At 43.6% G+C, this 27,340-nt stretch overlaps 2 protein-coding genes across 2 annotated transcripts; one reads left to right on the top strand and one right to left on the bottom strand.

Annotated features, from left to right (window-relative positions):
- Window positions 1–22: 22 nt before the first annotated feature.
- Window positions 23–26,932, top strand: LOC135079794 (cleavage and polyadenylation specificity factor 73). Its single transcript, XM_063974396.1, has 16 exons — window positions 23–252; window positions 338–401; window positions 549–646; window positions 1,046–1,174; window positions 2,270–2,447; window positions 3,262–3,351; window positions 3,642–3,792; window positions 6,572–6,747; window positions 12,088–12,217; window positions 13,208–13,383; window positions 14,361–14,501; window positions 16,075–16,183; window positions 17,678–17,862; window positions 22,920–23,045; window positions 23,727–23,849; window positions 24,492–26,932. Exons 1-16 carry the CDS (start codon window positions 179–181, stop codon window positions 24,603–24,605), a joined length of 2,064 nt encoding a protein of 687 aa, XP_063830466.1. The 5' UTR covers window positions 23–178; the 3' UTR covers window positions 24,606–26,932.
- On the bottom strand, window positions 7,593–10,697 carry LOC135079788 (delta(24)-sterol reductase-like). Its single transcript, XM_063974389.1, has 4 exons — window positions 10,540–10,697; window positions 10,033–10,259; window positions 9,189–9,456; window positions 7,593–8,827 (listed from the first exon to the last, which is right to left on the bottom strand). Exons 2-4 carry the CDS (start codon window positions 10,255–10,257, stop codon window positions 7,680–7,682), a joined length of 1,641 nt encoding a protein of 546 aa, XP_063830459.1. The 5' UTR covers window positions 10,258–10,259; window positions 10,540–10,697; the 3' UTR covers window positions 7,593–7,679.
- Window positions 26,933–27,340: the final 408 nt, after the last annotated feature.

The following is a 27,340-nucleotide window of genomic DNA, read 5'->3' as shown; positions in this document are numbered from 1 at the left end:
AGAACATCCCTATCCATTTTGACAGTTAGCGTTGTTAGGTTGGCAATCATAACCTCACTTTTTCACCGGACCAGTTTGTTGTTTGTTGTGTATTTCTGTCTATAACTTTTTAGAAAGAACAAATTAACTGCCTTTTGTAAATGCTGCTTGATACTGTTGCGTCCTACTAACGTTCAACATGACGACAAACCCGAGGAAAGGCACCGACCCGGTGCCAATGGAGGAAAGTGATCAACTTACGATCCGACCCCTGTAATGATTATTTTGTTATGATGGTTTTTCATAAATTTTTATTTTAAACTTGCGCAATATGATATTTATTATGTTCTGTTTATAGGGGCGCCGGGCAAGAAGTAGGCAGGTCCTGTATAATGCTAGAATTCAAGGGTAAAAAAATTATGGTAAGTTTTGTATTTTGTGACCCATTTCTTTACTTTTTCATGTTTATATGATGTTTAACATTAGTCTTTCAGTTACTCACTAATTTTGAGCAACATTTTCTTTGCTTTAATGTGTTTTTTTCTTAACTTAGCTTTTTATATTTTCAGCTGGACTGTGGGATTCATCCTGGGTTGTCAGGCATGGATGCACTGCCTTTTGTGGATCTAATCGAAGCAGATGAGGTTGACCTGCTTCTAATATCACAGTAAGCTTATTCAATTATTTTTATTGAAACATTTGAATCAAACCCTATGGTCAAATTCTTTATTACCTATGATGATGGTCACTTGAAGATGCAACACATTATAGGCCTTCAAAATAAAATGTTTAGTTATGAGCTGAGGAGGACAGCACATCAGTATATTTTATAAGTATATTTGTTCCAAAATTGCCCCTATTATTAGAACTAGGTTACCCTAAAATAATATTATTAGTACATCATTGTACTCTAAAATAGTTTTTCAAATTGAGATAAATGGTGACAAAGTTGAGAAAAATTATCATAGGTAGCTTGGGATCATTGGACAAAATTCTACGTGCTCCGCAACCAGACTTTAATGAAATATAAGGAAAACAACTCATCAAAGAAATGCTTTCGTTTCAGTTTTCACTTAGACCACAGTGGAGCTCTACCATGGTTTCTGACCAAGACCTCGTTCAAGGGCCGTGTGTTCATGACACATGCTACTAAAGCCATTTACCGGTGGCTTGTGTCCGATTACATCAAAGTCAGGTGAGTTTTGTTTGCCTCTTATGATATCAATATGAATTTTCTAAACAATTTGTTATTGAAACTATTATTTTATCAACAACTAAGCTTTACTGGATTATGGATTATGACTGATTTGAAAAAAGTTATGTTTTTGTATAAATTTTGAAACAAAGCTAGAGCTAAGCTCACACAAACACTAGTGTACATTATTTACCTAAAGTAGTGGCAGGTTTAAAAAGTTCAGTCTAGTCAGGGTTAACAAGCTCTTTAAAAGCTGTTTAACTTCCTGGTATTATCAGTGGTTGTGGGTTCATCCTAGCACAACATAATTTTAATTAAGTTGCTATTGAAGATTGTATCTAGGGCATTGGTTCCCAAACTTATTTGAGACGCGCCCCCTTTCGACCATAAAAAAAATTTCGCGCCCCCCCCCCTCCAGTCAAGATTATTTATAGGTCGTATCCAGCAGTCTGGAATGCATTCTCTCAGCGGTCGCAGGTTTCTTACAGATGGCCCGCGCCCCCCTTTAAAGGTCTTTGCGCCCCCCACTTTGGGAACCAATGATTGTATCCTATATCAGGCCTGTTCATCTCCGCGAGTTTACATCGAAAACAAAACACGCACGATGGCCCACCTACAGGATACTATTCGATAAGGCCTCACATCATACGAGCGAACATTGACTCACGTACGCGTATTCTTGTGTATGATAGAAGAAAATAAAGAAAATGGTGTACTAAATACTGTGCAGTATTTAACTGCCTCAAGACACTGAGAGGTAAATAAGTAGTTAATATTATTCATGATAATTCATGCTAAATCATGTATTTCCTCGGCCATTTTCCGCAGTTTGGCACGTCACGTCACATCATTTTACCGAAGTCAGCCCTATAGCTTCGGCGCAGTGCCGATCACTGACGTTTGTCAACAAAATGGTGCTTTTTTTTTTTTGGGATGGACTGTCGCTTGACTCTTGAGACAGGCTAAATTACACCATATTGTTAATGACATTGAGCATATTTTTTTTTAAATACCTTCGCGAAGTAAAACTTCTGTACGTAGTACTTATTATTATTCTGTGCCTATATCTAAAATCAAAAATTATGTATTCTGCAGCAACATATCGACGGAGCAGATGCTATACACGGAGTCGGACTTGGAGGGCTCCATGGACCGCATCGAGACCATAAACTTCCACGAGGAGAAGGATGTGCGCGGCGTGCGTTTCTGGGCCTACAACGCGGGCCACGTGCTCGGCGCCGCCATGTTCATGATCGAGATCGCCGGCGTCAAGGTCAGTGCCCTCTGTACTGTAAGCGGGTACTCATCTAAAGCCTGGTCCGTGAGCACGTAGAATTATGTCCAATGACCTCAAGCTACCCATCCTTATCGCTCGCGCGTAATTATATTGCTCGCGTATCGCGTATATCGCGTAATTACGTTGCTGTCGCGTTTGCACACTCACTGCGGGCGCCCGTCGCACAGTCGCGACAGCAATAGCGTAGAGCGATAGCTTGGGGTCATTGGACAAAATTCTACGTGCTCAGGGACCAGGCTTTAGCCGTGTAGCATGTAATGTATCAGATACTGTAACAAGTGAGTACATAGGCACGAGCCCGCGCGTGGCTCGCAGGGAGATCGCAGCGACCCGCCGAGTGGCGGTATCACTGCGAGCACAAAGGAGGCTCGCAGTAGGATTCAGGAGCTCGCAGCCAGATACGCGATGACCGTGGACGAGCCGTACTCATTTGAAGGTTGATTACATGCTACGTTATGTGCTACATGGCAGGTGAGTACCCTGCTGTAGGGGCCATGGATACAGGACTCGGAGACGGACTGTAGAAGTAGTGGCGACCACAATGGATCGATATCAGTCGCAGTGATAGGGACTCAATAGAACTGAAATGAAATAAAATAGTTTATTCAGTACATAGGCCCTGTGCCCTGGAAAGCACTTATACACGTCCCAAATATAGCTTGCCCTACCATCACTTTGGGACAACATATGGGCTGATGCTGAGAAGAAGTCGGAAGACGGAAGAAACTCAGTCACCTTTGTCAGCTTCTTTTTCAACTAGAAAAGCTAACGTGACTTTATTTTATTTCAGGTATTATACACGGGCGATTTTTCAAGGCAAGAGGACCGGCACTTGATGGCGGCCGAAATTCCAACAGTTCACCCTGACGTCCTTATCACGGTATGTTATGTCTAAATAAACATATTTTTGTATTTTTGTGAGTTTCTTATGCGATTTATGTGCTTGCGCACGAGTCTACATGTGTGTACAGAACACACATCCACGCGAAACGGGAAAAGCGGGAGAGTCGTTTCACTGGGTTATGTAGGTAATTCTTGTTGGAGTCTCATTCCATCTGCATAAAGTTCATAATATTCTCGCAATATGGAGTGTTTACAGCGACTTATGTGCTTGATCTTTGATATTGATATTTTATCATGAAATAAAAGTATTGATTTATGTTTGTGCAGGAGTCTACATACGGCACGCACATCCACGAAAAGCGAGAGGAACGCGAAAGCCGCTTCACGGGGCTGGTGAGCGAGATCGTGTCGCGCGGCGGCCGCTGCCTCATCCCTGTGTTCGCGCTCGGCCGGGCCCAGGAGCTGCTGCTCATCCTGGGTGAGCGATGCATGTGAGCCTTGTGCCGGCGCCATAGAGCCGCCGCCTCATCCCTGTGTTCGCGCTCGGCCGGGCCCAGGAGCTGCTGCTCATCCTGGGTGAGCGATGCATGTGAGCCTTGTGCCGGCGCCATAGAGCCGCCGCCTCATCCCTGTGTTCGCGCTCGGCCGGGCCCAGGAGCTGCTGCTCATCCTGGGTGAGCGATGCATGTGAGCCTTGTGCCGGCGCCATAGAGCCGCCGCCTCATCCCTGTGTTCGCGCTCGGCCGGGCCCAGGAGCTGCTGCTCATCCTGGGTGAGCGATGCATGTGAGCCTTGTGCCGGCGCCATAGAGCCGCCGCCTCATCCCTGTGTTCGCGCTCGGCCGGGCCCAGGAGCTGCTGCTCATCCTGGGTGAGCGATGCATGTGAGCCTTGTGCCGGCGCCATAGAGCCGCCGCCTCATCCCTGTGTTCGCGCTCGGCCGGGCCCAGGAGCTGCTGCTCATCCTGGGTGAGCGATGCATGTGAGCCTTGTGCCGGCGCCATAGAGCCGCCGCCTCATCCCTGTGTTCGCGCTCGGCCGGGCCCAGGAGCTGCTGCTCATCCTGGGTGAGCGATGCATGTGAGCCTTGTGCCGGCGCCATAGAGCCGCCGCCTCATCCCTGTGTTCGCGCTCGGCCGGGCCCAGGAGCTGCTGCTCATCCTGGGTGAGCGATGCATGTGAGCCTTGTGCCGGCGCCATAGAGCCGCCGCCTCATCCCTGTGTTCGCGCTCGGCCGGGCCCAGGAGCTGCTGCTCATCCTGGGTGAGCGATGCATGTGAGCCTTGTGCCGGCGCCATAGAGCCGCCGCCTCATCCCTGTGTTCGCGCTCGGCCGGGCCCAGGAGCTGCTGCTCATCCTGGGTGAGCGATGCATGTGAGCCTTGTGCCGGCGCCATAGAGCCGCCGCCTCATCCCTGTGTTCGCGCTCGGCCGGGCCCAGGAGCTGCTGCTCATCCTGGGTGAGCGATGCATGTGAGCCTTGTGCCGGCGCCATAGAGCCGCTCACGGGGCTGGTGAGCGAGATCGTGTTGTCTACACTAATATTATAAAGAGGAAAACTTTGTTTGTTTGTTTGTTTGGTTGTAATGAATAGGCTCAAAAAGTACTTGACCGTTTTTTAAAATTCATTCACTATTCGAAAGCTACATTATCCACGAGTAACATAGGCTAAATATTTTTATTTTGGAAAAAAATAGGGTTCCGTAAAATATGTAGATAATGTAGTCCACGCGCGCGAAGCCGCGGGCGGAAAGCTAGTGTGTTATAATTCGGCCGCGTTCCCTTTAGACGTGATTAGTAAAGGAGGTATAACGCCAACCCTAAATGTCATATGTCACTTACACAAACATGTTACGCGTTCACCTGCACGAACATAAGGCGATTATCACACTGCACCGCGCTCCGCCGCGGTACGCGGTACGCGGGACGACAGATTTAATCATTGTATGCAAGTACCTCAGTTTGTATAGAAAACACGCGCGGCACAACACACTGAAAACGCGTCTGCGCGCGGGATTCTTTATATGTAGCCACGCGGACCACGGCGGAGCGCGGTGCAGTGTGATAATCGTCTAAATGTCATATCTCTCTCAGGCATGTTACGCGTTCACCTGCACTAGCCTATGACTGTGTGCTTAGAACATGTTTTTTCATACAAATTGTTGCGAGTGTCCGAGGTATGCTTGTACTATCGACAAAAAGTCCAAAATCCTTTGGTGTTTAATTTTCAGTTAAATCTTTGCAGTTTACGCATTATAGAATAGTTAGCCGTGTTTTTTGTTGTAAGCTGTCCCATTGGAGTTGTTGATGTCACTTTTACCAACACCCTGAAAACTAATTTACTTTTTAATACAAGAAAGATGTGCCCATGCGACAACACTAAAGTCTGGTCGCCGAGCACGTAGAATTTCGTCCAATGACCCCAAGCTACCTATCCTAACCCGTGCTACGGGCGGGAGCAGTGAGTGTGCGAGCGCGACAGCAATATAATTACGCGCGAGCGATAAGGATGGGTAGCTTGGGGTCATTGGACGAAATTCTACGTGCTCACAGACCGGACTATAACATAAAGCATCCTCTCCCCGTTAATAACGTAATTTGTGTGGAATCCCCAGTACCTAAAATACATTAACCTCTTAGAGGGCATTCAAGCAAAATTTGTGAGACGTCTGAAGTATAGGTTTAAAAATTTCAGCTCGGAAAGGCTTCAATCATTGGCATGCCGCCGTGAACACAGAGATCAAATATTTTTATATAAGATCATAAATAATGTGGTTGATAATCCTTATTTATTAAGTAAATTAGCCTTCAAATGTATTAAGCCTCGAGTCAGACACAGGAACACTTTTAGTATGTATACCCATTTGTAGATCAAATTATCGTAAAAATAGTTTCAGCATTAGAGCCACTAACAAATATAATACAGCATTTTGTCATTTAGACATCTTTCATGAACGCATTGTGAAGTGTCGCCGTCTCCTTCAATCTACTTGATCTTTAGCGTATCCATGTTATTGTTTAACCTTTTTTTTTTAAATGTTAATGTAAATTTTTTATAATGTTTTAAATGTTAATATTTTCTTTTGCATGCATAAATTATGCTTCACATCTGTCTCCTTTTCAACTTTGACTGTACAACCTAGCTTTAGAAACTTTAAAGGCCAATGTATAACCTACTTAATTTTAAGCGGCATGTGTCAAACAAGGCTGTATGTTTCTTTAATAAAGATAAATTAAAAAAAAATCTATTTATACCCAGACGAGTATTGGTCGCTGCATCCTGAGCTGCAAGACATCCCGATCTACTACGCGTCGTCGCTGGCCAAGAAGTGCATGGCGGTGTACCAGACGTACGTCAACGCCATGAACGACCGCATCCGCCGTCAGATCGCCGTCAACAACCCCTTCGTGTTCCGCCATATCTCCAACCTCAAGGTATGTTGTTGACTAGCTTAGGGTCTCCGCTCAGGGTTCATCATCATCATCAACAGCCCTTTACAGTCCACTGCTGGACTATGAGCCTCCTCCACTATAGTGGAGGGTTTTGCCATAATCCCCACGCTTGGCAGGCGGGTTGGAGATCGCAGTTTAAAATATTGATGTTTATCAGAGAGCGCTGCTGCCCGTTCTCTGTTTGATGTGTAGTTCCTAAGTCGCCTCTTACGACACCCGCGGGAAGAGTAGGGGTTGGTGACAAATGTATTCTACTCTGCCGTCACCACACGGCACCGCTTAGGGTTGCCAGGTCCAAAAACACAAAAGTCGGGACTGTGCTTCATTTGGCAGGACATTTTACCCTAAAAGCCGGACATACCTATCATCTTTGGATGAACATTATTCTGTGGCTCGATCGACTGGCGCGGCAGCCACATAAAAAGCCTTGTGTAAGACAATATTTGGCCGGAAAAGTCCCTAAAAAACCAAACATGACACCTGGCAACCCTATCTCCGCTTAAACTTACATGAGCGCTGGCAGTTTGTATCAAAATGTATGTATGAGCAGCGCACGCGTGTGACGGATTTTCATACGCGTGAAGCGTGCATTTCTGTGTATTAATAGGTGGGCGCACGCGCAAGTTTTAACGTAGGATCGTGGTTTCGTACGCTTAACAAAGTTATTTCCGCGGATCAACCGGAAAACGTTATTACTAAAACCATAGATTAGAAAAAAAAATCTTTCAATTTTGCTCGTTTGATGCACCGCAAGCAGTCTCATAATGTCGATACAGAATTGATTTAATTAAAAATACAGCGTTCTCTAATAAATTAAAACACCATACTACAATTAAGTTATATTTATAATTATTTAAAGTTTTAGTTTAAATGCTTAAAGATTATCACGCCACATTGATTTGAGACTAGTCAGCTTAGCCGGTAATAGCATTCTCCTCGCCGATCGCAAACACGTCGATCTCGGGCTTGACCTTATCGTACAAGTGCGGAAACGCGCCTTCAGCCTTGTACTTCTTCCTAACCACCTCGTAAAGCGTCAGGTCGAACATCTCCTCGAATTCCTTCCGCGTCATGAAAATATCAGCATACAAGAACGAAAATCCGCCCACGTCTCTTGTAAACTTCTCCATTTTCCTCATAGCATCCACCGGGTTGTAAGGCTTCTTCTCCTTGACTTTCCCCGGCACGCCGTAAACGCCCAAGTCGTTATACATCGCGTAGTTTGTCCCGGGCACCATGTATTTGGGATCCGGCCGCTTGAGCTGGCCCGATGATGGACCGTGGTCCACCACTTTACACGGATACACTAGCAGAGGGAATTTCTCGAAGAGAACGCTCGCTATTTCAACCTGCTTTTCCAATTCCTTGATCGGTAGAACTATGTCTTGGAAGACTTGTTTCGTGAACGTGTAAGCGCGAACTCCGGGGGTGGTTGTAAACTTTAAAAACGCGGGTTTCGGGGGCAACAGCCAGCCGAAGAAAAATCTAAACAACGGGTTGTTTCCAAACGACAACATGTCCTCGACGACCCAAAATATGGCCCGGTTGTGTCGTAACAAGTAGTCCTTCATGGGAATCAGTTCCACGCCCTCCCCTTTAGTCAGGAATGTTTCGACGTGTTTGTAGAACCACGGCTTGTACCACTTCGAGCATTCGTTCACCGTGATTTTTCTTTCGTAATCGGAGTACTCGCCGACCATAACTACGGCCTCGTCCTTGCTGAATATGGTGCCCTCGATATAGTCAGGGAAGTCTGCAGGAATCGCCTCGTACGTGCCCGATAATTGCCTCATCATATCGCAGTATTTCTTCTGTCCACGGACTGGGATGTATTTGATTTTGAGATAGGGTTTTATTTTGACGATCTTGAGGGTCAAAGCGACGAGGAAGCCCAGGCTGCCGTGGCTCCAGGGCAGCGCCTTGTAAAGGTCGGCGTGTTCGTTATGGGCGGTGGCGGTGACGAGGGAACCGTCACCAAGCACTACTTCGTAGCTCGTGATGGTTTCGTGGTAGAGCCCCACTTTGTGCGAGTGCGTCGACATGCCAGTGCCCATTGCGAGACCTGTGGATTACGAGGAAATGACTTTTCTGCGAGTTACTGTTAAAAAAACTGGGAATTGACGCTGGGAGATTCCTGTTCCATATCATTAAGATTGTAATTGAAGCCAGCTTTAGTGTCGGACTTCATAAGCCGCCATAGGCATCTGAACTCTGAAGGATATTTTATAACGAATCGGTCATTTTCGGCCAAGAATGACCTAACCAAATCTAGAAATTCTGCGTTTCTAAAGCAGATCGCCATTGCCGGCGCGATCATTAGCCAATGACAGGTCGCTTGCCAGACCAATGACAGGTCGCTTGCCAGGCCAATGACACGTTGGTGTGTTTGAAGCTTAGCAAAAGACCCTTGTATCAAGCATTACCTCCCAAAGTAGCGTCGACCAGCTCGATAGTGACAGCAAGGGAGTATCCCCTCGGGATCAGATAGTCTGCTACATCTCCCACAGTGGCCATAGGCTCCACGCGCACGGTCATAGCCTCTTCATCCAGCTGCAGGATGTCGTGCAAGGCCAACGGTACGCGGTGGTGAAGATGCTTCTGGAAGAAGGTCGTGGAGAGAGACTGCCAGTTGGGGCGCGATGTACAGAGAAGGCGCCGCTCTGAAGCGGGCAGCTTGTTCCATTTTTGGACCTGGAAACATGGTCAGAATAGACTTAGGTTGATGTGTCCAAATATGTATATTACAAACATTTGCTCTTAGCTGTATTTACATAATATAAGTAGTGTCCAATGTGCAAGCTTGCAACTACTGCTGGCCTTACCAAATCATGCACCAATCACCAGACCTTACCCGGCGAATCTCGTATCGCCTATCTTTATCAGAAGCAATGTAGAATTTCAATGGCGCAAAATTTTTTGAAATCGGTCCTGGAAAGTACTCGTAGTACTTTCGAAGCCTATTCAATACAAACAAAAATCTTTCCTCTTTATAATATTAATAGTGACAAGGTTTTAAAATTATTTATTATTATTTATTTATTCATGAATAGAACGGTAGTACCAATTACACTATTCAAACAAGACGTAACAAAGCTCAGAATAACATTTAAGTAATTAAAAACAATTTAACTTAACTTAATTTAGGAAAAGTACATAAATCATGGTATTAAAATATAGTTTCAACTCATTTTATCGCTACCATTGGCCCCTGGCAAATGCCTGTGCCTCATAATCCCATCTCTACTTCAAAAACAAATGAAATCTTACTCTAGCTTGTATATCCTTGACGGCACTATCATGCCGCATCGGGTCGCTGGTCAGGCGCCTAATGAAGGCCTTCAGCCGCAGCATCACAGTGAAGAGGAAACTGGCGGGCAGGCAGAAGAACGCCACCACAAACTCGCGGTGGTCCTCCAGCCATACCACCAGCCGTTGCTTCGCTGAGGCCGGCAGCAGCGACCAAATAATGGCCGTTAACGCTGTTATTATCATGGCTGGAAAATATAATTGACGTCTTAGTATTCCAAAAATTGTATGTTGCTTCAAACTTTTGTACACATAGGTTAGTATTTGAGGATAGCCTAGCTACTAAGCCAATTAACATTCGTAGAGATAACCTCTAAATACCGGCAAAATGTATCTTAAAATATATTTTTTGTAAATAAACAAACCTAAATTTTATGCTGACAAAATAACTTTATTTTCCTATACTGAAGTACAAATCGATATTTTAAATACTTGTTCATTTTAATAATATTTAGCTAAATTATTTACCTGAACGACACGATAGGACCGTAGCTCCAAACGGCGTGTTTAATCCATCGAATGTGTAAAGATAAAATAATTAAAATGTAAGTGTTAACGTCCACTATCTTATCAAAGCGCACTATCAATTGTAATTATAGAAATAACACAATTAAACAACGTTGTAAACAAAAGGTGATCGGTCGCGAAACTTTGTAATCTAGTAGACGGTGTTGCCAGTATAGTAGCCTAAATTTTGTACATAATTTACAGCTACAATTGAAAATATCAATAGACAACCGGAAAAATTATTAATAAATTAAAACACACTATTGTTAAACTCTCTATTCATTTGCACGAATGCACATCAGTGTAAGCATAGCGGATCTTATATTGTTGTAAAAGATGCTATTTTGAAAATGAAGTTATTCTCTGACGTGCTACGTGTATGTGTGTACGTTCGCTAGCCTTGGTAGAGCTTGAAACAAATATTTTGCAAATTCTGTTATGGAAAATATATCAGAATTTGCTAAATACTGTTACAAGAAAAACCACTTTATCCCCAGAGCGAACCTACAATGTAACAGATATCGTACATATAACAGACACTAAACACAGCCCAATTGACTTAACCTTGATGCCATTGAATTAATTTTTTAGACAGTCATATTTCATAACGACGTCGTTATTCGATTTTGAACTCTATCATCACAGCATAAAGATGTCCGAAAGTTATTGATAGTCCAATCTTATCAAACACGTGTGTCTCTAAGCGGGAGTCAGACGAATTTAAATGTGATTAAGATGAAACATACTTATCGAAGTTGTGATTTCCATGGAGTTACCTAGATAAATAATAAATAAAGGAAATAAATATTTTCCTTAGGGAAATAATGAACTAAAGTATGGCCAACGAGAAGCGATACCAAATGTAAACAAACGCAATGTCATAGGTGGAACCCGTCTGACTTTGACATATTTTGGCGGGAGAACGAGACATTACGACAAATGCACAAGATGGGAAGAGACAGAATATATTGTCAACTCGACAGTCGTATCGACCTTTTGTATCGCTGCTAGTTGGCCGTACTTTATGTAAATCATTATGTAATAGTTATCCTACATTTTGGATTATAGAAATTTTAGCCTCTGCGTTGCCCACGTTGATTTTTAGCTGTTATGGGTCCAAATTACTCCAACATATACTGCCAGTTTACCGCTTATTTCTTTCCCCTTGTACTGGATCCTTTATGACGTCCCAGTAAGCCCTGTACCTCCCACCTCCTGTGTAGATAGATCTACAGCAAGTAAAAAAAAAGTATATCAATGAGGGCTATAGTTAGCTCACCCAGTTGATACCACATAGAGTATAAGGTCCTGTCAGTCATAAAAAACTCATTTATTTATGCTTTTACACGTCCCAGTATTAACCCTACTACTACTACTGCTTTAGGACAATAAATGGGCCAGTGCTGAGAAGAAGCAACGCAAGAAACTCGGTCACTATTGTCAGCCTCTTTTTCAAGACTTGCCCTTGCTTTTTCAATAGCCCTCATTGACTTGTGACATCCATTGCAGGGCATCGACCACTTCGAGGACATCGGGCCGTGCGTGATCATGGCGTCGCCGGGCATGATGCAGTCGGGGCTGTCGCGCGAGCTTTTCGAGTCCTGGTGTACCGACCCCAAGAACGGCGTCATCATCGCCGGTGAGTATCTGTCATTTCATCCCCAATGGATTCTCATTTCCCATTTGTTGTCCCGAAGCAATGGTAGGATAATATAACAGACGTGTTGACAACACTAATCAATTGACGTACGCGTACTTTTTAAAATTGACAAAACGAGACTCTCACATAGATTTTGTATGGCAATACAAGCAAGTGACGTCATTATTTTGTCAACTCAATTAATCTACTTTTTTCAACAATGCAACCAAAAATCTTAATTTACAGGTAATTTAAAATTAATTAAGTTTTTAAGACCAGAATAAAGTGTATTTTTAAAAAGTTGTGATTTCGAATTATTGGGGAATGATGTCAAATAGTCTATACTGGGACGTGTGAAAGAAATTTTCAAAAGCCTTACAAAATAAAAGAATTTGCATCCCCATTGGCCAGTGGGTTATGTGGGACGCGCTCCGCCAAAAGGGCGTGGCTACACGCTACCCACATTACCTGACGGTGGAAAATGAAAAAGAGACGCCATGGCAGTTATTGTCCTAACTTGGACATTCGTCCGCGACTCTGTCTCAGGCTATGACTTCGCTCGAGACCTAATCTTCTTCTCCGACTAATTTTTTGTCGGCCGTTTGGTGTAGTGGTTCAGAACGGACTATTATGCCGAGAGGTCCCGGGTTCGATTCCCGGCCGGGCAGAAATTGAAATGATGAATTTTAATTTCTGTGACGGGTCTGGGTGTGACTATGTATAATATTTATGTATTTATAAAAAAAAGTATATAAGTAGTATATCCGTTAAGCTAGCACCCATAACACAAGCATTAAGTTGCTTACTTTGGGGCTAGCTGGCGCTGTGTGAAATTGTCCAAAGATTTGTTATTTTTTTTTAATTTTTTTTTTAATTTATGCTGTTTACATCAGAGCCTTGTTCCTTAGCAAGAACCTTTTTCATCTTGGTTTCATCACTATCCACCACCAGCTACCAGCTACAGGATAAACAAACGATTGTGTCCCCCAGGGTACTGCGTGGAAGGCACACTGGCCAAGACGATCCTGTCGGAGCCGGAGGAGATCACGTCGATGTCGGGCCAGAAGCTGCCGCTCAAGATGTCGGTGGACTACATTTCTTTCTCGGCGCACACGGACTACCAGCAGACTTCAGAGTTTATCAACATCCTTAAGCCGCCGCACGTGGTAAGTATGCAATTAATTTAGCATAGTCTTGCATCTCTAAATAGAATATCGTTCGTTTCAGCCGAAAGACGTCCACTACTGGACAAAGGACTCCCCCAAGGTTTTCCACAATCAACAGTCCTGCGCTGCCCGCATCCAGGCTCTTCCCGCGACCTTTATCAGATCGTCGGTCCACCTAGTAGGAGGCCTGCCCACGCTACGTCTTCCAGCCCGTGGTCGCCGCTCGAGAACTTTTCTCTACGAGCTACGTGCCCCGCCCACTGCCACTTGATTTTAGCAATTATGTCGGTCAATTTGGTTCTCCTGTGGATATAATATTTTTTATTAAAATAATAAATAAGTAGTAAACATATAACTATCGTAGTTTATTATGTAACCTATTATTGGTACCATTGGATAGAGCTCGTGAAGCACTTTCAGGATCAGTAACCAATTACAATTTATTATTATTATTATGTACACACACACAGTTTTGTTTTTTAAATATTATCTTTTTATTTATAAATATCTTATCACATCTTTTCTACTTCGTCTATATCGTATATTATTATTTTCTACTACGTCTGTATTTACACTTAAAATTTATACGCGCATTATTATTATTATTTATGTATGTATATTTTATGCAGTATAGGTTAGTGTCCGTGACTCTCACTCGGCATGGGGCACACTGAAAACCAGCGTCGTGGCTTCCCTCACCGGGGGCCATGGCATATGCTGAGTGGGGTCCCATTGCGATGGGCATCGCTGTGCGACAGGGTGGCACTGCTTAGTTTACTTGCTCATTCATTGTATGTTTTATGTCACCTCTGTCTCATTTGCTTTTTTTTATTTATTTTACCTCTTGTCTTTTGTGATGTCCATGGCAATATATGTTTCTTTCTTTCTTTCAATTCTTCGATATCTTGTATAGTTTAGAAACAATCGAATGAGATCACTTATCGTTTCCACCCTGTACAAGTCGCCGCTCTCCGCAGGTGTTGGTCCACGGCGAGCAGAACGAGATGTCGCGGCTTAAAGCGGCGCTGCAGCGCGAGCAGCGCGGCCGGCTCGCCATCCACACGCCGCGCAACACGCAGCAGCTGGCGCTCACCTTCCGCGGCGACAAGACCGCCAAGGTACGCGACTACTTGGCTGTTTATTATTATTTTATTAGGAAAAATTAATTATGTATTTAGTCGTGGTTTCACAATATTCATTTATTGGAACATAAGCTTACGACTAAACAAACTTTTCGTGGCAAACAATCATGGGAATTTACATATTTCCACATATAAAATAGGCTAGCTCAAAACCGACCGTTCACGTTGGCGTCGCGCACCGGGAAGAAGGAAACTTCTCGAAGCTTCCGCGTGAGTCGCGAGGCGCGCGGGGGGACTGCCTCGCGCCGATTGGCCGAGGAAAGGGCGCGGCAGCATACTTCCGCGTGATTCGCTAATAGATGACGTAGCGTGATAACACTAACGTTGCGTTGTTCGCGCGCGATAACGTTATAAAATAGCGTTGCCGCGTTACATGTATGTAAAAACGGTGGTGTAATTAATACTTATATATACTGTGCATGTACTATAATTACTGTGCAGTATTTTAACTGCCTGGATCACATCATCATCATCATCATCATCATCTCAGCCATGAAACGTCCACTGCTGAACATAAGCTTCCCCCAATGCTTTCCATGTTGATCGATTGGTAGCGGCCTGCGTCCAGCGCTTCCCTGCTACCTTTACGATGTCGTCGGTCCACTTTGTAGGTGGACGTCCCACGCTGCGTTTACCGGTACGCGGCCTCCATTCCAGAACCTTTCTGCCCTTGGCCTTTTTATTTTTATTTTATTAAGAAAAATAAATTATGTAACTGCCCGGATAATAATAGAAACACAAAATACAATTCATGCTTATTCATGTATTTCCTTCGCCAATTTCCGCAGTTTGGCACCTCACGTCACACATTTTACCGAAATCAGCCCTATGGCTTCGGCGCAGTACCGATCACTGACGTTTGTCAACAAAATGGTGCTCGACTCCTGAGACAAGCTAAATTACAGCATATTGTTTACGATATTGAGCATACATTTTTTGAAATACCTTCGCGAAGAATACTTATTATTATTCTGTGATGTTACTATAGCCTGGTCTGTGAGCACGTAGAATTTTGACCAATGACCCCAAGCTACCCATCCTTATCGCTCGCGCGTAATTATGTTGCTGTCGCGCTCGCACACTCACTGCGGGCGCCCGTCGCACAGTCGCGATGGGACAGGATCGGCTTGGGGTCATTGGACAAAATTCTACGTGCTCACGGACCAGGCTTTAGTGATGATGATGATGATGATGATCCATCCGACCGATTTCGGCCATGGCGACCACTCCGACTCCTAGCTGTCTTGGCGGCGCTGGTGTGCCCGAAGATGGCTTACGTAGCCTATTTTCGCGGTAAAATCCCTCGCGCATTGAGGGCACCTGAGCACGCCGCCAACATAGTTATAGTGAATGGACGGGCCTTCAAGTCATCGCGCTTCGCGTCGAGTTCAGTCGTACGCTGCACCTCGAACTCGTGGACTTGCCTCTTCACAATCTCCTGCCATTCTGGACCTTTCCACTGAGAGGGCTCAATGTTGCATCTTGAAAGGAAGAACTCGACGCGAAGTTGTAGTAACCGTTTGCCTCGGGCGGGGTGATGTGGTGGCAGGTGATGGGGTCGCTGGCCGTGGAGCCGCCGGAGCCGGGCCGCCAGCTGCAGGGCGTGCTCGTCAAGAGGAACTTCAACTACCACATCCTGGCGCCTTCGGATCTCAACAGTGAGTGTTTTGTTATTTGCTGCTTGCTTTATAAGCGTGGCAAGTGGATATTATTATTTTGTTACTAGCTTTTGCCCGCGGCTTCACCCGCGTGAAATTTAGTGTCACAGATCGGAATAAATTATAGCCTATATGTTAATCTGGGTCACAAACAATACTACTGTAAAGTTTCAACAAAATCCTTTCAGTAGTATTTGCGTGAAAGAGTAACAAACATCCAGACATCCAAACTTTCGCATTTATAATATTAGTAGGATTGTAATAGTGTATGACGCATTCTAAGTAGGTATTTCTAAGCCATCTAGAACCCAAAATTGTGTAGAATATTGCTCTATGGTTCAGTGGTAAGGTCTTGTTCAGACTCGCGGTAACCGAGCGCTGTTTGTGGGTGGTTCTCATTGGCCAGGCGGTAACCGTGCGGTTACGGTTCGATGCCAACTGTCTAAGAACTGCCTGCAACCGCGCGGATTTCGCTGTCTGAACTAGATCTAAGAGAGTTTGAGACTCTTGCGTCCCGCGGACAGATTGACGCGGACCGGCCACGAGGAGATGCACTGTCGCTCCGTCTTTGTCTTTTTGCTGTCAAATAAAGTTTTTTTGTTTCTTTTCCGCCCGGGGAGGCGTGGCGAACTGCACGGTGACGCTAACCTGCGCTTGCCCGTTATCTGCTGCCGCGCGTACGGAGAGCGTGTTAATCACTTTCGTGCGTTTCAGCCAAATGACATCCACCTCTGGACAAAAGGCCTCCCCCAAGGTTTTCCACAATGAACGATCCTGCGCTGCCCGCATCCAGGCTCTTCCCGCGACCTTTACCAGATCGTGGGTCCACCTAGTAGGAGGCCTGTCCACACTACGTCTTCCAGCCCGTGGTCGCCACTCGAGAACTTTTCTGCCCCAACGGTCATCGTCTCTACGAGCTATGTGCCCCGCCCACTACCACTTGATTTTAGCGATTCTGCGAGCTTTGTCGGTCACTTTGGTTCTCCTGCGGATCTCCTCATTTCTGATTCGATCACGCAGGGAAACTCCGAGTATAGCCCGCTCCATCGCTCTTTGGGTGACCTTGAGCCTTCTTATGAGGCCCACAGTTTTTTTTTTCCTTTTCTAATCTGCTACTTGGCAATCTGTTTCCGCGAAACAATAATCCAATTATCTGTCTGATTCCAATCCGGTTCTTGAGGCGTTCAGTAAGAGACTAGTCCAGTGAGTTATCTCTTATTCTTTCACTGCGAATCTTTTCGCTAGGTTTTGAATGCTATGTCTCTTCAGTCTAGAAAAGTGGAGACTGCCAGTTCCTTGCAGTTGAGAGGCGAGTTCGTTTCTGTGACTATCCAGTCCCAGTTGGTAACTTTTACTGTACTTTTCAATTTGCTGTTTCACTGTATCCAGCTTGATATCCATGTACATAATCTTGTTACTGACATAGGGAGGCCCACAGTAATCACTTTAAGCAGTCACAAATAGCGCTAACTTTTCCTCCATCGATCGTTCCAGAATACACGGAGCTGACGCAATCCGAAGTGACGCAGCGGCAGTCGATCCCGTACAGCGGCTCGCCGGCGCTGCTGAGGCACGTGGTCATGCAACTGTGCGGGCACATCGAGTTCCTCGGCGAGGCGCGCTGGCGCGTGTACGGCTGCATCCTGCTCACGCTCGAGCCCAACATGATCCTGCTGGAGGTAGGATAGGGACGCAGTCGGACATGCATCCTTCGTCGTCCCACCGAAAGCGGTCTGAGAGGATACACGGAGGATTTAGGGGGCTTAGCACAGTCAATAGGCTAGTTTCCTAAAAAATTTTTTTTAGTCCGTCATGTTTAATATCAAAAAATATTGGACAGAGTAGAATACATTTGTCACCAACCCCTACTCTTCCCGCGGGTGTCGTAAGAGGCGACTTAGGGACTACACATCAAACAGAGAATGGGCAGCAGCGCTCTCTGAAAAACATCAATCTTTTAAACTGCGATCTCCAACCCGCCTGCCAAGCGTGGAGATTATGGCAAAACCCTCCACTATAGTGGAGGAGGCTCATAGTCCAGCAGTGGACTGTAAAGGGCTGTTGATGATGATGATATTTTTATTTGTCAATCTAACAAATAATTATATAGTTATGGTGCGTTGAAGTTCCGCACGACGTCACAACGTGCGGCACTTTTATGTACGCATTGACGTCACGGGCCTCTTCTTATGAACTTTGGCGCGCTTTATCTCTTTAAATTTTCATTAGTTTGAAAAAGTGAAAAATACGTGTAGAGTATTTTTTGATAAGTTAACTGACGGACTAATTAATACTCTTGCTTTTTGACCCAGGAAACATCCCTATTCCCATTGATCCCACCTGATCTGCACGCGTATACCGTAAAAAGTCTTAAAGCAAATAGCTGGGGACCCAGTTAGCATTTAGGACGTGTTGATGAGCCGGATTCTCGTCAACACGCCTCTACAGTTACTATAGTTATAGATGCTATGGCTCGTTAGTTGGCTCCACTGTCTTCGAGTGACAGGACCTTATCCTACAGCGGCTCAACTGGGAACCGTGACTATTAGTCCAGTTATTACGTACATTCAAAAAAGAAAATGAATTTGCGCTTCTAATTTTTTAATATGTTGTAGGGGATACCTAGAAAAGCTTAACTTGAGATTGTCGACCAAGCTTTCCTAGGAGCTTTCGCCGCCATGTTGAAAAAAGGGGTAAAAGGAGATCATTCAGGCTTCATACATTTTTGGGCCTTTTTTGAAAGTGCCGGCCAACAAAAAAAAATGGTGCGTATTATTAGAACTAGCTATTTGGAGCAATAGTTAATATGGCATAAAAGTTGTAGGACCGCTCTGAACCAAGTTATACAAGTTCGATGATTCATCATTTTCATGCATTTATTGATTTTTGAAAGTGCAGAGAATCATATAATGATTATTGATATTGATAGAACTAGTTATTTGAAGCATCTGTCATTATAGTGCGAAAGTGAGGGTTCATTGTCTGTTCAGTTATTTAAGTGACAAAAAAGTAGTTTTCATGTTACTTCATTTTCCACCAGTTCATCCATTATAATCTGAGCAATATTTATAAAACCTTCCTCTCACGAAGCCCAGGTGTATCTACGCCGTGTACCAATATCTCCACGACACACAATATCTCCAATACACAAATGATTAGCCACTTCACACAACAAACGGAATCTGAGTCGAATATTCACATATAGTCCGGTCGCCGAGCACGTAGAAGTTTGGCCAATGACCCCAAGCTACCCATCCTTATCGTTCGCACGTAATTATACCTATTGCTGTCGCGATTGTGCGACGGGCGGCCGCAGTGAGTGTGCGAGCGCGACAGCAACATAGATTCGTGCGAGCGAAAAAGATGGATAGCTTGGGGTCATTGGACGAAATTCTACGTACTCGGCGACCGGGCTTTAACAATGATGTTTAACGATAACGCAAGCAGGTAGCCGTTTGATGTAACGCGAGTCGCATGGATAACTGGATGACCTTCACTTCAGTTTTCAATGTCCCCGTCTCATTCACTGACGGGTATGCTCCGAGCCATCCTATTGGCTGGCATGTTTGCTCGTTTCTTCCCGGCCACAGCGACACTGCTAGCGCGGGCCACGGATGTATCTTTTTCGTTTCGTCATCGCGTCATTTGATCGCTAACTTAGAGCGGTCGGTTGATAATTGTTTTGGATCATGAGTTTCTAACAAAACATATTTTCAAGTTTGCCAACACTTTAAAAGTCAATAAATGTATGAAAATGATGAATCATCGAACTTGTATGACTTTGTTCTGAGTGGTCCTACAACTTTTGTGCCATAATAATAATAATAATAATAATAATAAAAAAAAAAAGAAAAAAGAAAAGGCCCAAAAAGAATGATGTCCTTTGTTTTTCGGCAATAACTCGGCTATCCGATGAGACTCGAAAATTTTTGTAGGACACTTTTTGTAGCTTTCTTTGTGCTCTACAATAACGCCCGAACCATTTTTAGCGTATCATGCATCGTTATCGAGATATCGATCGATAAAGTCAAACATTTTGGACACAATTTTTGTTTTTTTCTTTTTTTTCTTTGGGTCTTAATAAATATGAAAAATTGTGTAATTCAAACTTGTAGAGCATATTCAGACCTACAATTTCCTTCTTGGATTTTTTTATGTTGGACAAAAATTACGATCTCCAGCGCGCCGCAAAGTCGGTGAATCCACGCTCAGCGTCGAGCGCGCTCAAGTTAGTATATCGTAAGCTTTTCTAGGTATCCCCTACAACATATTAAAAAATTAGAAGCGCAAATTCATTTTCTTTTATTTGCCTTTTTTTCGGACGAAATGACTGGACTGTACTATATTGATTGAGCAAGTTTTTCGCACATGGTTTAGATTTCTTTTTATAAAAAGTGTATTTGAACTTTATGTTGTAAGTTTTTGGCTAGCACCACACGTCGGCCCCAGCGTTGGTGCCAATACTATTTTCTAGATTTACACGTTGGATGAGTGGCGTTGGAACCAATATTGGGGTTATTGTGTGTCGCCGGCCTTGAAACTGAGAGGGTTAGACCCTTTTCACACGTTCCGGTTGCCGGCTATCCGGCGCCGGGTACCCGGTGGTGAAGTGTATGGGCATGGTACGTAGCTTTCACATGTTCCGGCGTAATTAATCCGGCGCCGGTTAGTCGGCAACTGAGACGTGTGAAAAGGGCCTTACTCTGGATTATTTGAATATCTACCCAAAGAATATATGCACGTGCAAAGAGACCATCACTTTATTCCTTAAATCCTGTAGTTATGTGGAAACTGAGGCATTTCTAGAAGAAGTAAATTAACTAAATCACCCACCCTCGCACAAACACACAGACATACACACACACACACACTGTTTGCTCTCACAAACTCACTCTTGCACCCTGGAATTTTGAACATTGATTTATATTGTGAATAAGACATGAAACAAATTATTTTTTCTTTTTTATATTTAAATTGATTTAATTAATTTATTTTTATACTATTTTATTTAATTTAATAAAAATAGGCTGAAAAATAATATATGTATATCTAAAGTCATAATTATTATTTATATTGTCAATTAATGTTAAATTATTATGGAGAGCGGTGATATTCTACCACAAGTATTCATTTACTTAAAAGAATTCCTCGATCGCAATACAGTGTGAGTCACGTTAAAGTGTACATGTTACGGTTAATGTGATAAATTGAAAATTATTAATAATAACCGGTTATTATGAATAATTCCCGACAGTCGCGGTAAAAGTGATAAATTAATCACATTTAACAGTGATTATTTAATAATTCAACCTTAGTACTAACAAATTTCATAAAAGAGAACAACATCTTGTGTACGTGTTCGTGTACAGTAAAACTTTTGAACGTTTTGATATCATATATTAATATAATTTGAAATAATGAGTTTGGAATGTTTCTTGCATAATATTACTTTTCCATGATAAGCCGCCTATTTAGTTTTATACACACATAAATGACCTCATATTAATCACATTTACCAAATCATGCGGTAATTATTCATAATAACCGGCGATTATTCATAATTTTCACATTTATCACTTTGACCGTAACATACATATGAAAATAGATGAAACTAGACCTATTTTTATCGACAAAAAACAGGTCAAAAAATTTTTGAGATTTTTTTTAATTTTTTTATAGAATTTTTTTTCTTCCAATTACTTATTGTAAAGAAAGCATAATAACTTTTAAACTAAGCGGTATATCCTGATAAAATAAAAACAGTAATAATGCTAAATAATAGGCGATACTAAAAAAATATATAAAATACACAAAAAAGGCCAACAAATAATAAAAAATGAAACTTTTTGAAAAAAATCTGTTTTTAAATTCGTGTTTTTTTGGTTATTTGATAAATTTCTCCAAAAAATGCCCCTATAACCGGTGGTTTTTATTACTTTGTATAATTCTCTATCGTATTACCTTCGTAAAACCAAAAATTGCATGTCTCTATCCCTATCACAACGTTTGCTATGATCGTTTAAACAAAGGCCTGCCACAACATTATTCTCCGCTACAGTTAGAGACAATTTTAATTTTAACTAAAAGGCTTATTTTACTTCGAAATCTTTTGTTTTTATTTGAAATCTAACTTGTCTTTATCAAAATTACAAATCTAGAGCCATTTTCAGTTTCGCTGTTACCGAAGCTTTAAACGGCGTGCCCGGAGAGGCTTAGTTCAAACGATCATTGCAAACGTTGTGATAGGGATAGAGACATGCAATTTTTGGTTTTACGAAGGTAATACGATAGAGAATTATACAAAGTAATAAAAACCACTCGTTATAAGGGCATTTTTTGGAGACATTTATCAAATAACCAAAAAAACACGAATTTAAAAGCAGATTTTTTTCAAAAAGTTTCATTTTTTATTATTTGTTGGCCTTTTTTGTATATTTTATGTATTTTTTTAGTATCGCCTGTAATTTAGCATTATTACTGTTTTTATTTTATCAGGATAAACCGCTTAGTTTAAAAGTTATTACGTTTTCTTTACAATAAGTAATAGGAAGAAAAAAAAATCAAAAAAAAATTTAAAAAAAATCTCAAAAAATTTTTGACCTGTGTTTTGTCGATAAAAATAGGTCTAGTTTCATCTATTTTCATATGTACACTTTAACGTGACTCACACTGTATAGAAATGTAAAAACACCTGGTTATGAATAAAGAAATTTGAATTTGTATGTTTCCTCCGCAGTGGCAAGCTCAACCCGTGACAGACATGTATGCGGACGCGCTGGTGGCGGCGGCGCTGGCGGCCAGCGCGGCGCCCGCCGTCAGCCACCTGCCGCTCGCGCCCAAGCTCGACCGCATGCACTTCAAGGTAGCCATACCACTCCTGAGGTGGAATTGTGTAAAGCAATCGTAATCATTTGATAGTTCATAACGTACAATAAAGTCAGTTAAACAAAGCGTTTCATAGAATAATCGTACGTTATGAACTGTCAAATGATTACGATTGCTTTACACAATTCCACCTCTGATTTAGAATGGCCACGATAGCCGGACGGTGAATGGCTCGGACTGGCCGACTCGAGATCCGAGGAACGCGAGTTCGAATTCCACCGCTCGACTATTGTGGTGGTGAGCCCACTCGTAACACAAGCTTATTTAGGTTAACACGAGGGGCTGTGCAATACAAATTGCTAATAATGATTAAAAAAAAAAACAAATGGACACAGACTCACGATATTCCATCTTATGCGAACATTTACAGTCGACGGCACATTACACTACATTTTTGTTGCAAAATACCCGACACTGCATTTTTGTTAGCTTCCAAATCAAACCACCACTGTTGTTGAACTGAACTCAATTTATTGTTTATACAGCAACTACTATAACACCAACAGTTTTATATTTTTATGTTCTATCGTTAGGTTGTTGTGCTATTATGTGTTGTGGTTCATCATCCCTATTTATGATGAACCACAATGCAAATATTGGCACTAACTACGGACTAGACTGTATGTTCGTTTTCTCGAAACTATTTCTTTCTCCATAGGAGTGCGTGATCGAGATGCTTCAAGAGATGTTTGGGGAAGACTCCGTGCCCAAGATGTTCAAGGGCGACAAGCTGTACGTCGAGGTACACGGCCGCCGCGCCGACATCGACCTGCTCAACTTGGTCAGTGCTCAGCATACTATAGATAGTTTTATTTCGATATTAAGACTATAATTAAAACAAAAACACTTTTAAGTCTGCAACCTGCCTGTATGAGGTAGGCGCTAACAATTTTACACTTGGAAAATTTCGATATTATTCCCCCTTACTAATAAAAAGTTGCAACGGGGCGTCCTAGCTAAAGTTCCAAAATACTAAACTGTCCTATGCATGACATTGACAGTGGGGCGCCACCGTCAATACCGGATCGCTGGTTCCGATTTTTGCCATGTTGGAAATCATATAGTTGAACGATGGTAGCGCCCCCCTGTCATTGAGTTTGGTGGGACAGTTCAGTGTCAGACTGAGCTATAAATGACCCACGACGTGCGGCCGCGTCGGTCGTAGGGTTGTCAAATCTCCGCGTTCGGTGCTAGGGCTGTCGATGCGTCGTGGGCCGCGTCACAAAGTTACACGTTTGTTTACTCTTATAAAATTACATTTCCATACTAAACGTCACTTTAAGACACTGTTCCAAGCCAACGAGCCTGTATTTTTTTTAGTAAGGGGGGGCGTTCTTCAGGCTAAGTCGTTTTATTGAAGTCCCACTCGCGAGAGACGAATAAAGTTTGAGATATTCAATGTACATTTATTATATTTGTGCAGGAGGTGTCGTGTCCCGCGGATGAATCCTTGGAGCGCGCGGTGTCATCCGCCATCACCAAGCTACACGCTGCGCTGGCGCCCGTGCGACCGCCCGCGCCGCCGCCCGCCGAGTGACGTCACACGCCCGCGCCGCCGCCCGCCGAGTGACGTCACACGCCCGCGCCGCCGCCCGCCGAGTGACGTCACACGCCCGCGCCGCCGCCCGCCGAGTGACGTCACACGCCCGCGCCGCCGCCCGCCGAGTGACGTCACACGCCCGCGCCGCCGCCCGCCGAGTGACGTCACACGCCCGCGCCGCCGCCCGCCGAGTGACGTCACACGCCCGCGCCGCCGCCCGCCGAGTGACGTCACACGCCCGCGCCGCCGCCCGCCGAGTGACGTCACACGCCCGCGCCGCCGCCCGCCGAGTGACGTCACACCGCCGCGCCGCCGCCCGCCGAGTGACGTCACCCCACCCGCTCGCGGCTCTGCGCCGCGACTAGTGAATACGAGGACTTTAGTGACCATTGATGCTGTGAGCCATTTCCTCTCTATTTGCCCGCGTCAGTAGTTTGTTTTCACTTATTTAGTATATCATGCATGATGTTCGTCCGCCATTACCTTCACGCCACCGTCCGCCGAGTGACGTCACACAAACTCACACAACGAAAGCGCTGCATCTGTGTCGTGGCTAGTGAATACAAGGACTTTAGTGACCATTGATGATGTGAGCCATTTCCCCTCTATTTGCCCGCGACTGTAGTTTGTTTTCACATTAGTACTTTCATCATGATGTTCGTCCGCCATTATCTTCGCGCCACCGTCCGCCGAGTGACGTCACACAAACTCACACAACGGGAGCGCTGCATCTGTGTCGTGGCTAGTGAATACGAGGACTTTAGTGACCATTGATGCTGTGAGACATTTCTTCTCTATTTGCCCGCGTCAGTAGTTTGTTTTCACTTATTTAGTATATCATCATGTTCGTCCGCCATTACCTTCGCGCCACCATCCATCGAGTGACGTCACACAAACTCACACAACGGGAGCGCTGCATCTGTGTCGTGGCTAGTGAATACGAGGACTTTAGTGACCGATGATGCTGTGAGACATTTCCCCTCTATTTCCCGCGGGTGTCGTAAGAGGCGACTTAGGGACTACACATCAAACAGAGAACGGGCAGCAGCGCTCTCTGACAAACATAAATCTTTTAAACTGCGATCTCCAACCCGCCTGCCAAGCGTGGGGATTATGGCAAAACCCTCTACTATAGTGGAGGAGGCTCATAGTCCAGCAGTGGACTGTAAAGGGCTGTTGATGATGATGATGATGCCCGCGCCAGTAGTTTGTTTTCATTTATTTAATATTCATCATGATGTTCATCCGCCATCACCAAGTTGCACGCTGGGCTCGTACGTATGCGCCCAACGAGTGACGTCACACCTCACCACCGCTCGCGCTAGTGATACGAGGACGATGAGATGTGACAGTTGATACAGTGAGCCATTTTCACCCATATTGATCGCATCAAGCCGGAACCAGACGGGTGTAATGTGTAATGTAAGATTACGTGTAACGTAAAACGAATTCTACGCGTGGACGGCACTACGAGCATTACATGTAAAGTGCTGCCCATACTATTTCCATTACATTACACGATACATTCCATTACGCGTTACACCCGTCTAGACCCGGTTTTAGTAGAAATTAGCAACAGTATTTTGTTTCCATTTATTTAGTACATCATCATCATTATGTTTAGGTCATTTGGTCTCCACTGCCGATGCATGACCCACTCAATCACTTACAAAGGCAAGTGCCGGAAATTTGACTACTACTCAGGTTGGGCCTGATTGTTTAGTACAAATAGTAACAAAATAGCATTCTTCAAATAAAAATCTAAGGAGGATTGATAATTACCTAAATATCCGCGTGTCTCATACGTGTAACAACTGGTCATCGTTAACATGTTGTCGACTGCACTTATTTTTTGCTAATGGCAACACTCATTGTCAAACTTGAGCCAATATAGTCCGTCTATAGTAACTTGGATATTTCTATGAAGTTTTTCACATTACAAATACAGTTGTATTTACAAAAAATACTAACAAATTAAAATGCGTAATATTATTTACGTATGCAAATGGAACCAATAGAGCGGGTCTCTAGAAATGCTAGTGTAAGTGTACTGATAAGACTGTTAATATGATTGTATGTATAAATGAAATGTAATAAATATTTTTAAAACAATTTACTACAGTTCATTTATTTTTTTCTGCTACCATTCATACTTTACTCCTATTTTGTAAACTTACAGGGGATATAGCCCTAGTTTTTACGAGGGGAAATTAAATAATAGAATTTATTTTATATAACTATTCATTTATTTACAAAATTCTTACTCACAAGAGCGCACAGCGCTATGAATAATGTTGAATAAACAGCGGTAACATTTATTTACACATCCGTATTATTACTCCAAATATAACCATACATTCCTTGAAATCATTTCTACATAATATTGTAATGGTGCGTCCAGACTGGGCGAATGTGCTCGCGCGGCTCGACTTCCTGCTCACTCAAGAGCAGAGTGAGCAGGATGACCAGCGTGCTGCGCGAGCACGTTCGCCCAGTGTGGACGCACTATAATGTGAATTGTCGTTTAAAAAAAACTATCAGTCTCTCTAGGACACGTAGGTCTATCTTTCCACCTTCTCTCTTGATTCTGCATCTTACTTGTACTGTATTCATACAAAACCTTGTCGGCTCAGTTTTAGTTAAGCTTTAGTCGCAGACCACCGACTTTTAGTTGGCGGATAGGGTCAGGCTGTTAAATCAGTATGGTATCGGTCGATTCTTCATACAAATTA

This window comes from Ostrinia nubilalis, chromosome 17 (genome assembly GCF_963855985.1).
Source record: "Ostrinia nubilalis chromosome 17, ilOstNubi1.1, whole genome shotgun sequence".
Lineage (NCBI taxonomy): Eukaryota > Metazoa > Arthropoda > Insecta > Lepidoptera > Crambidae > Ostrinia > Ostrinia nubilalis.
This window is presented reverse-complemented; position numbering and strand designations above follow the sequence as displayed.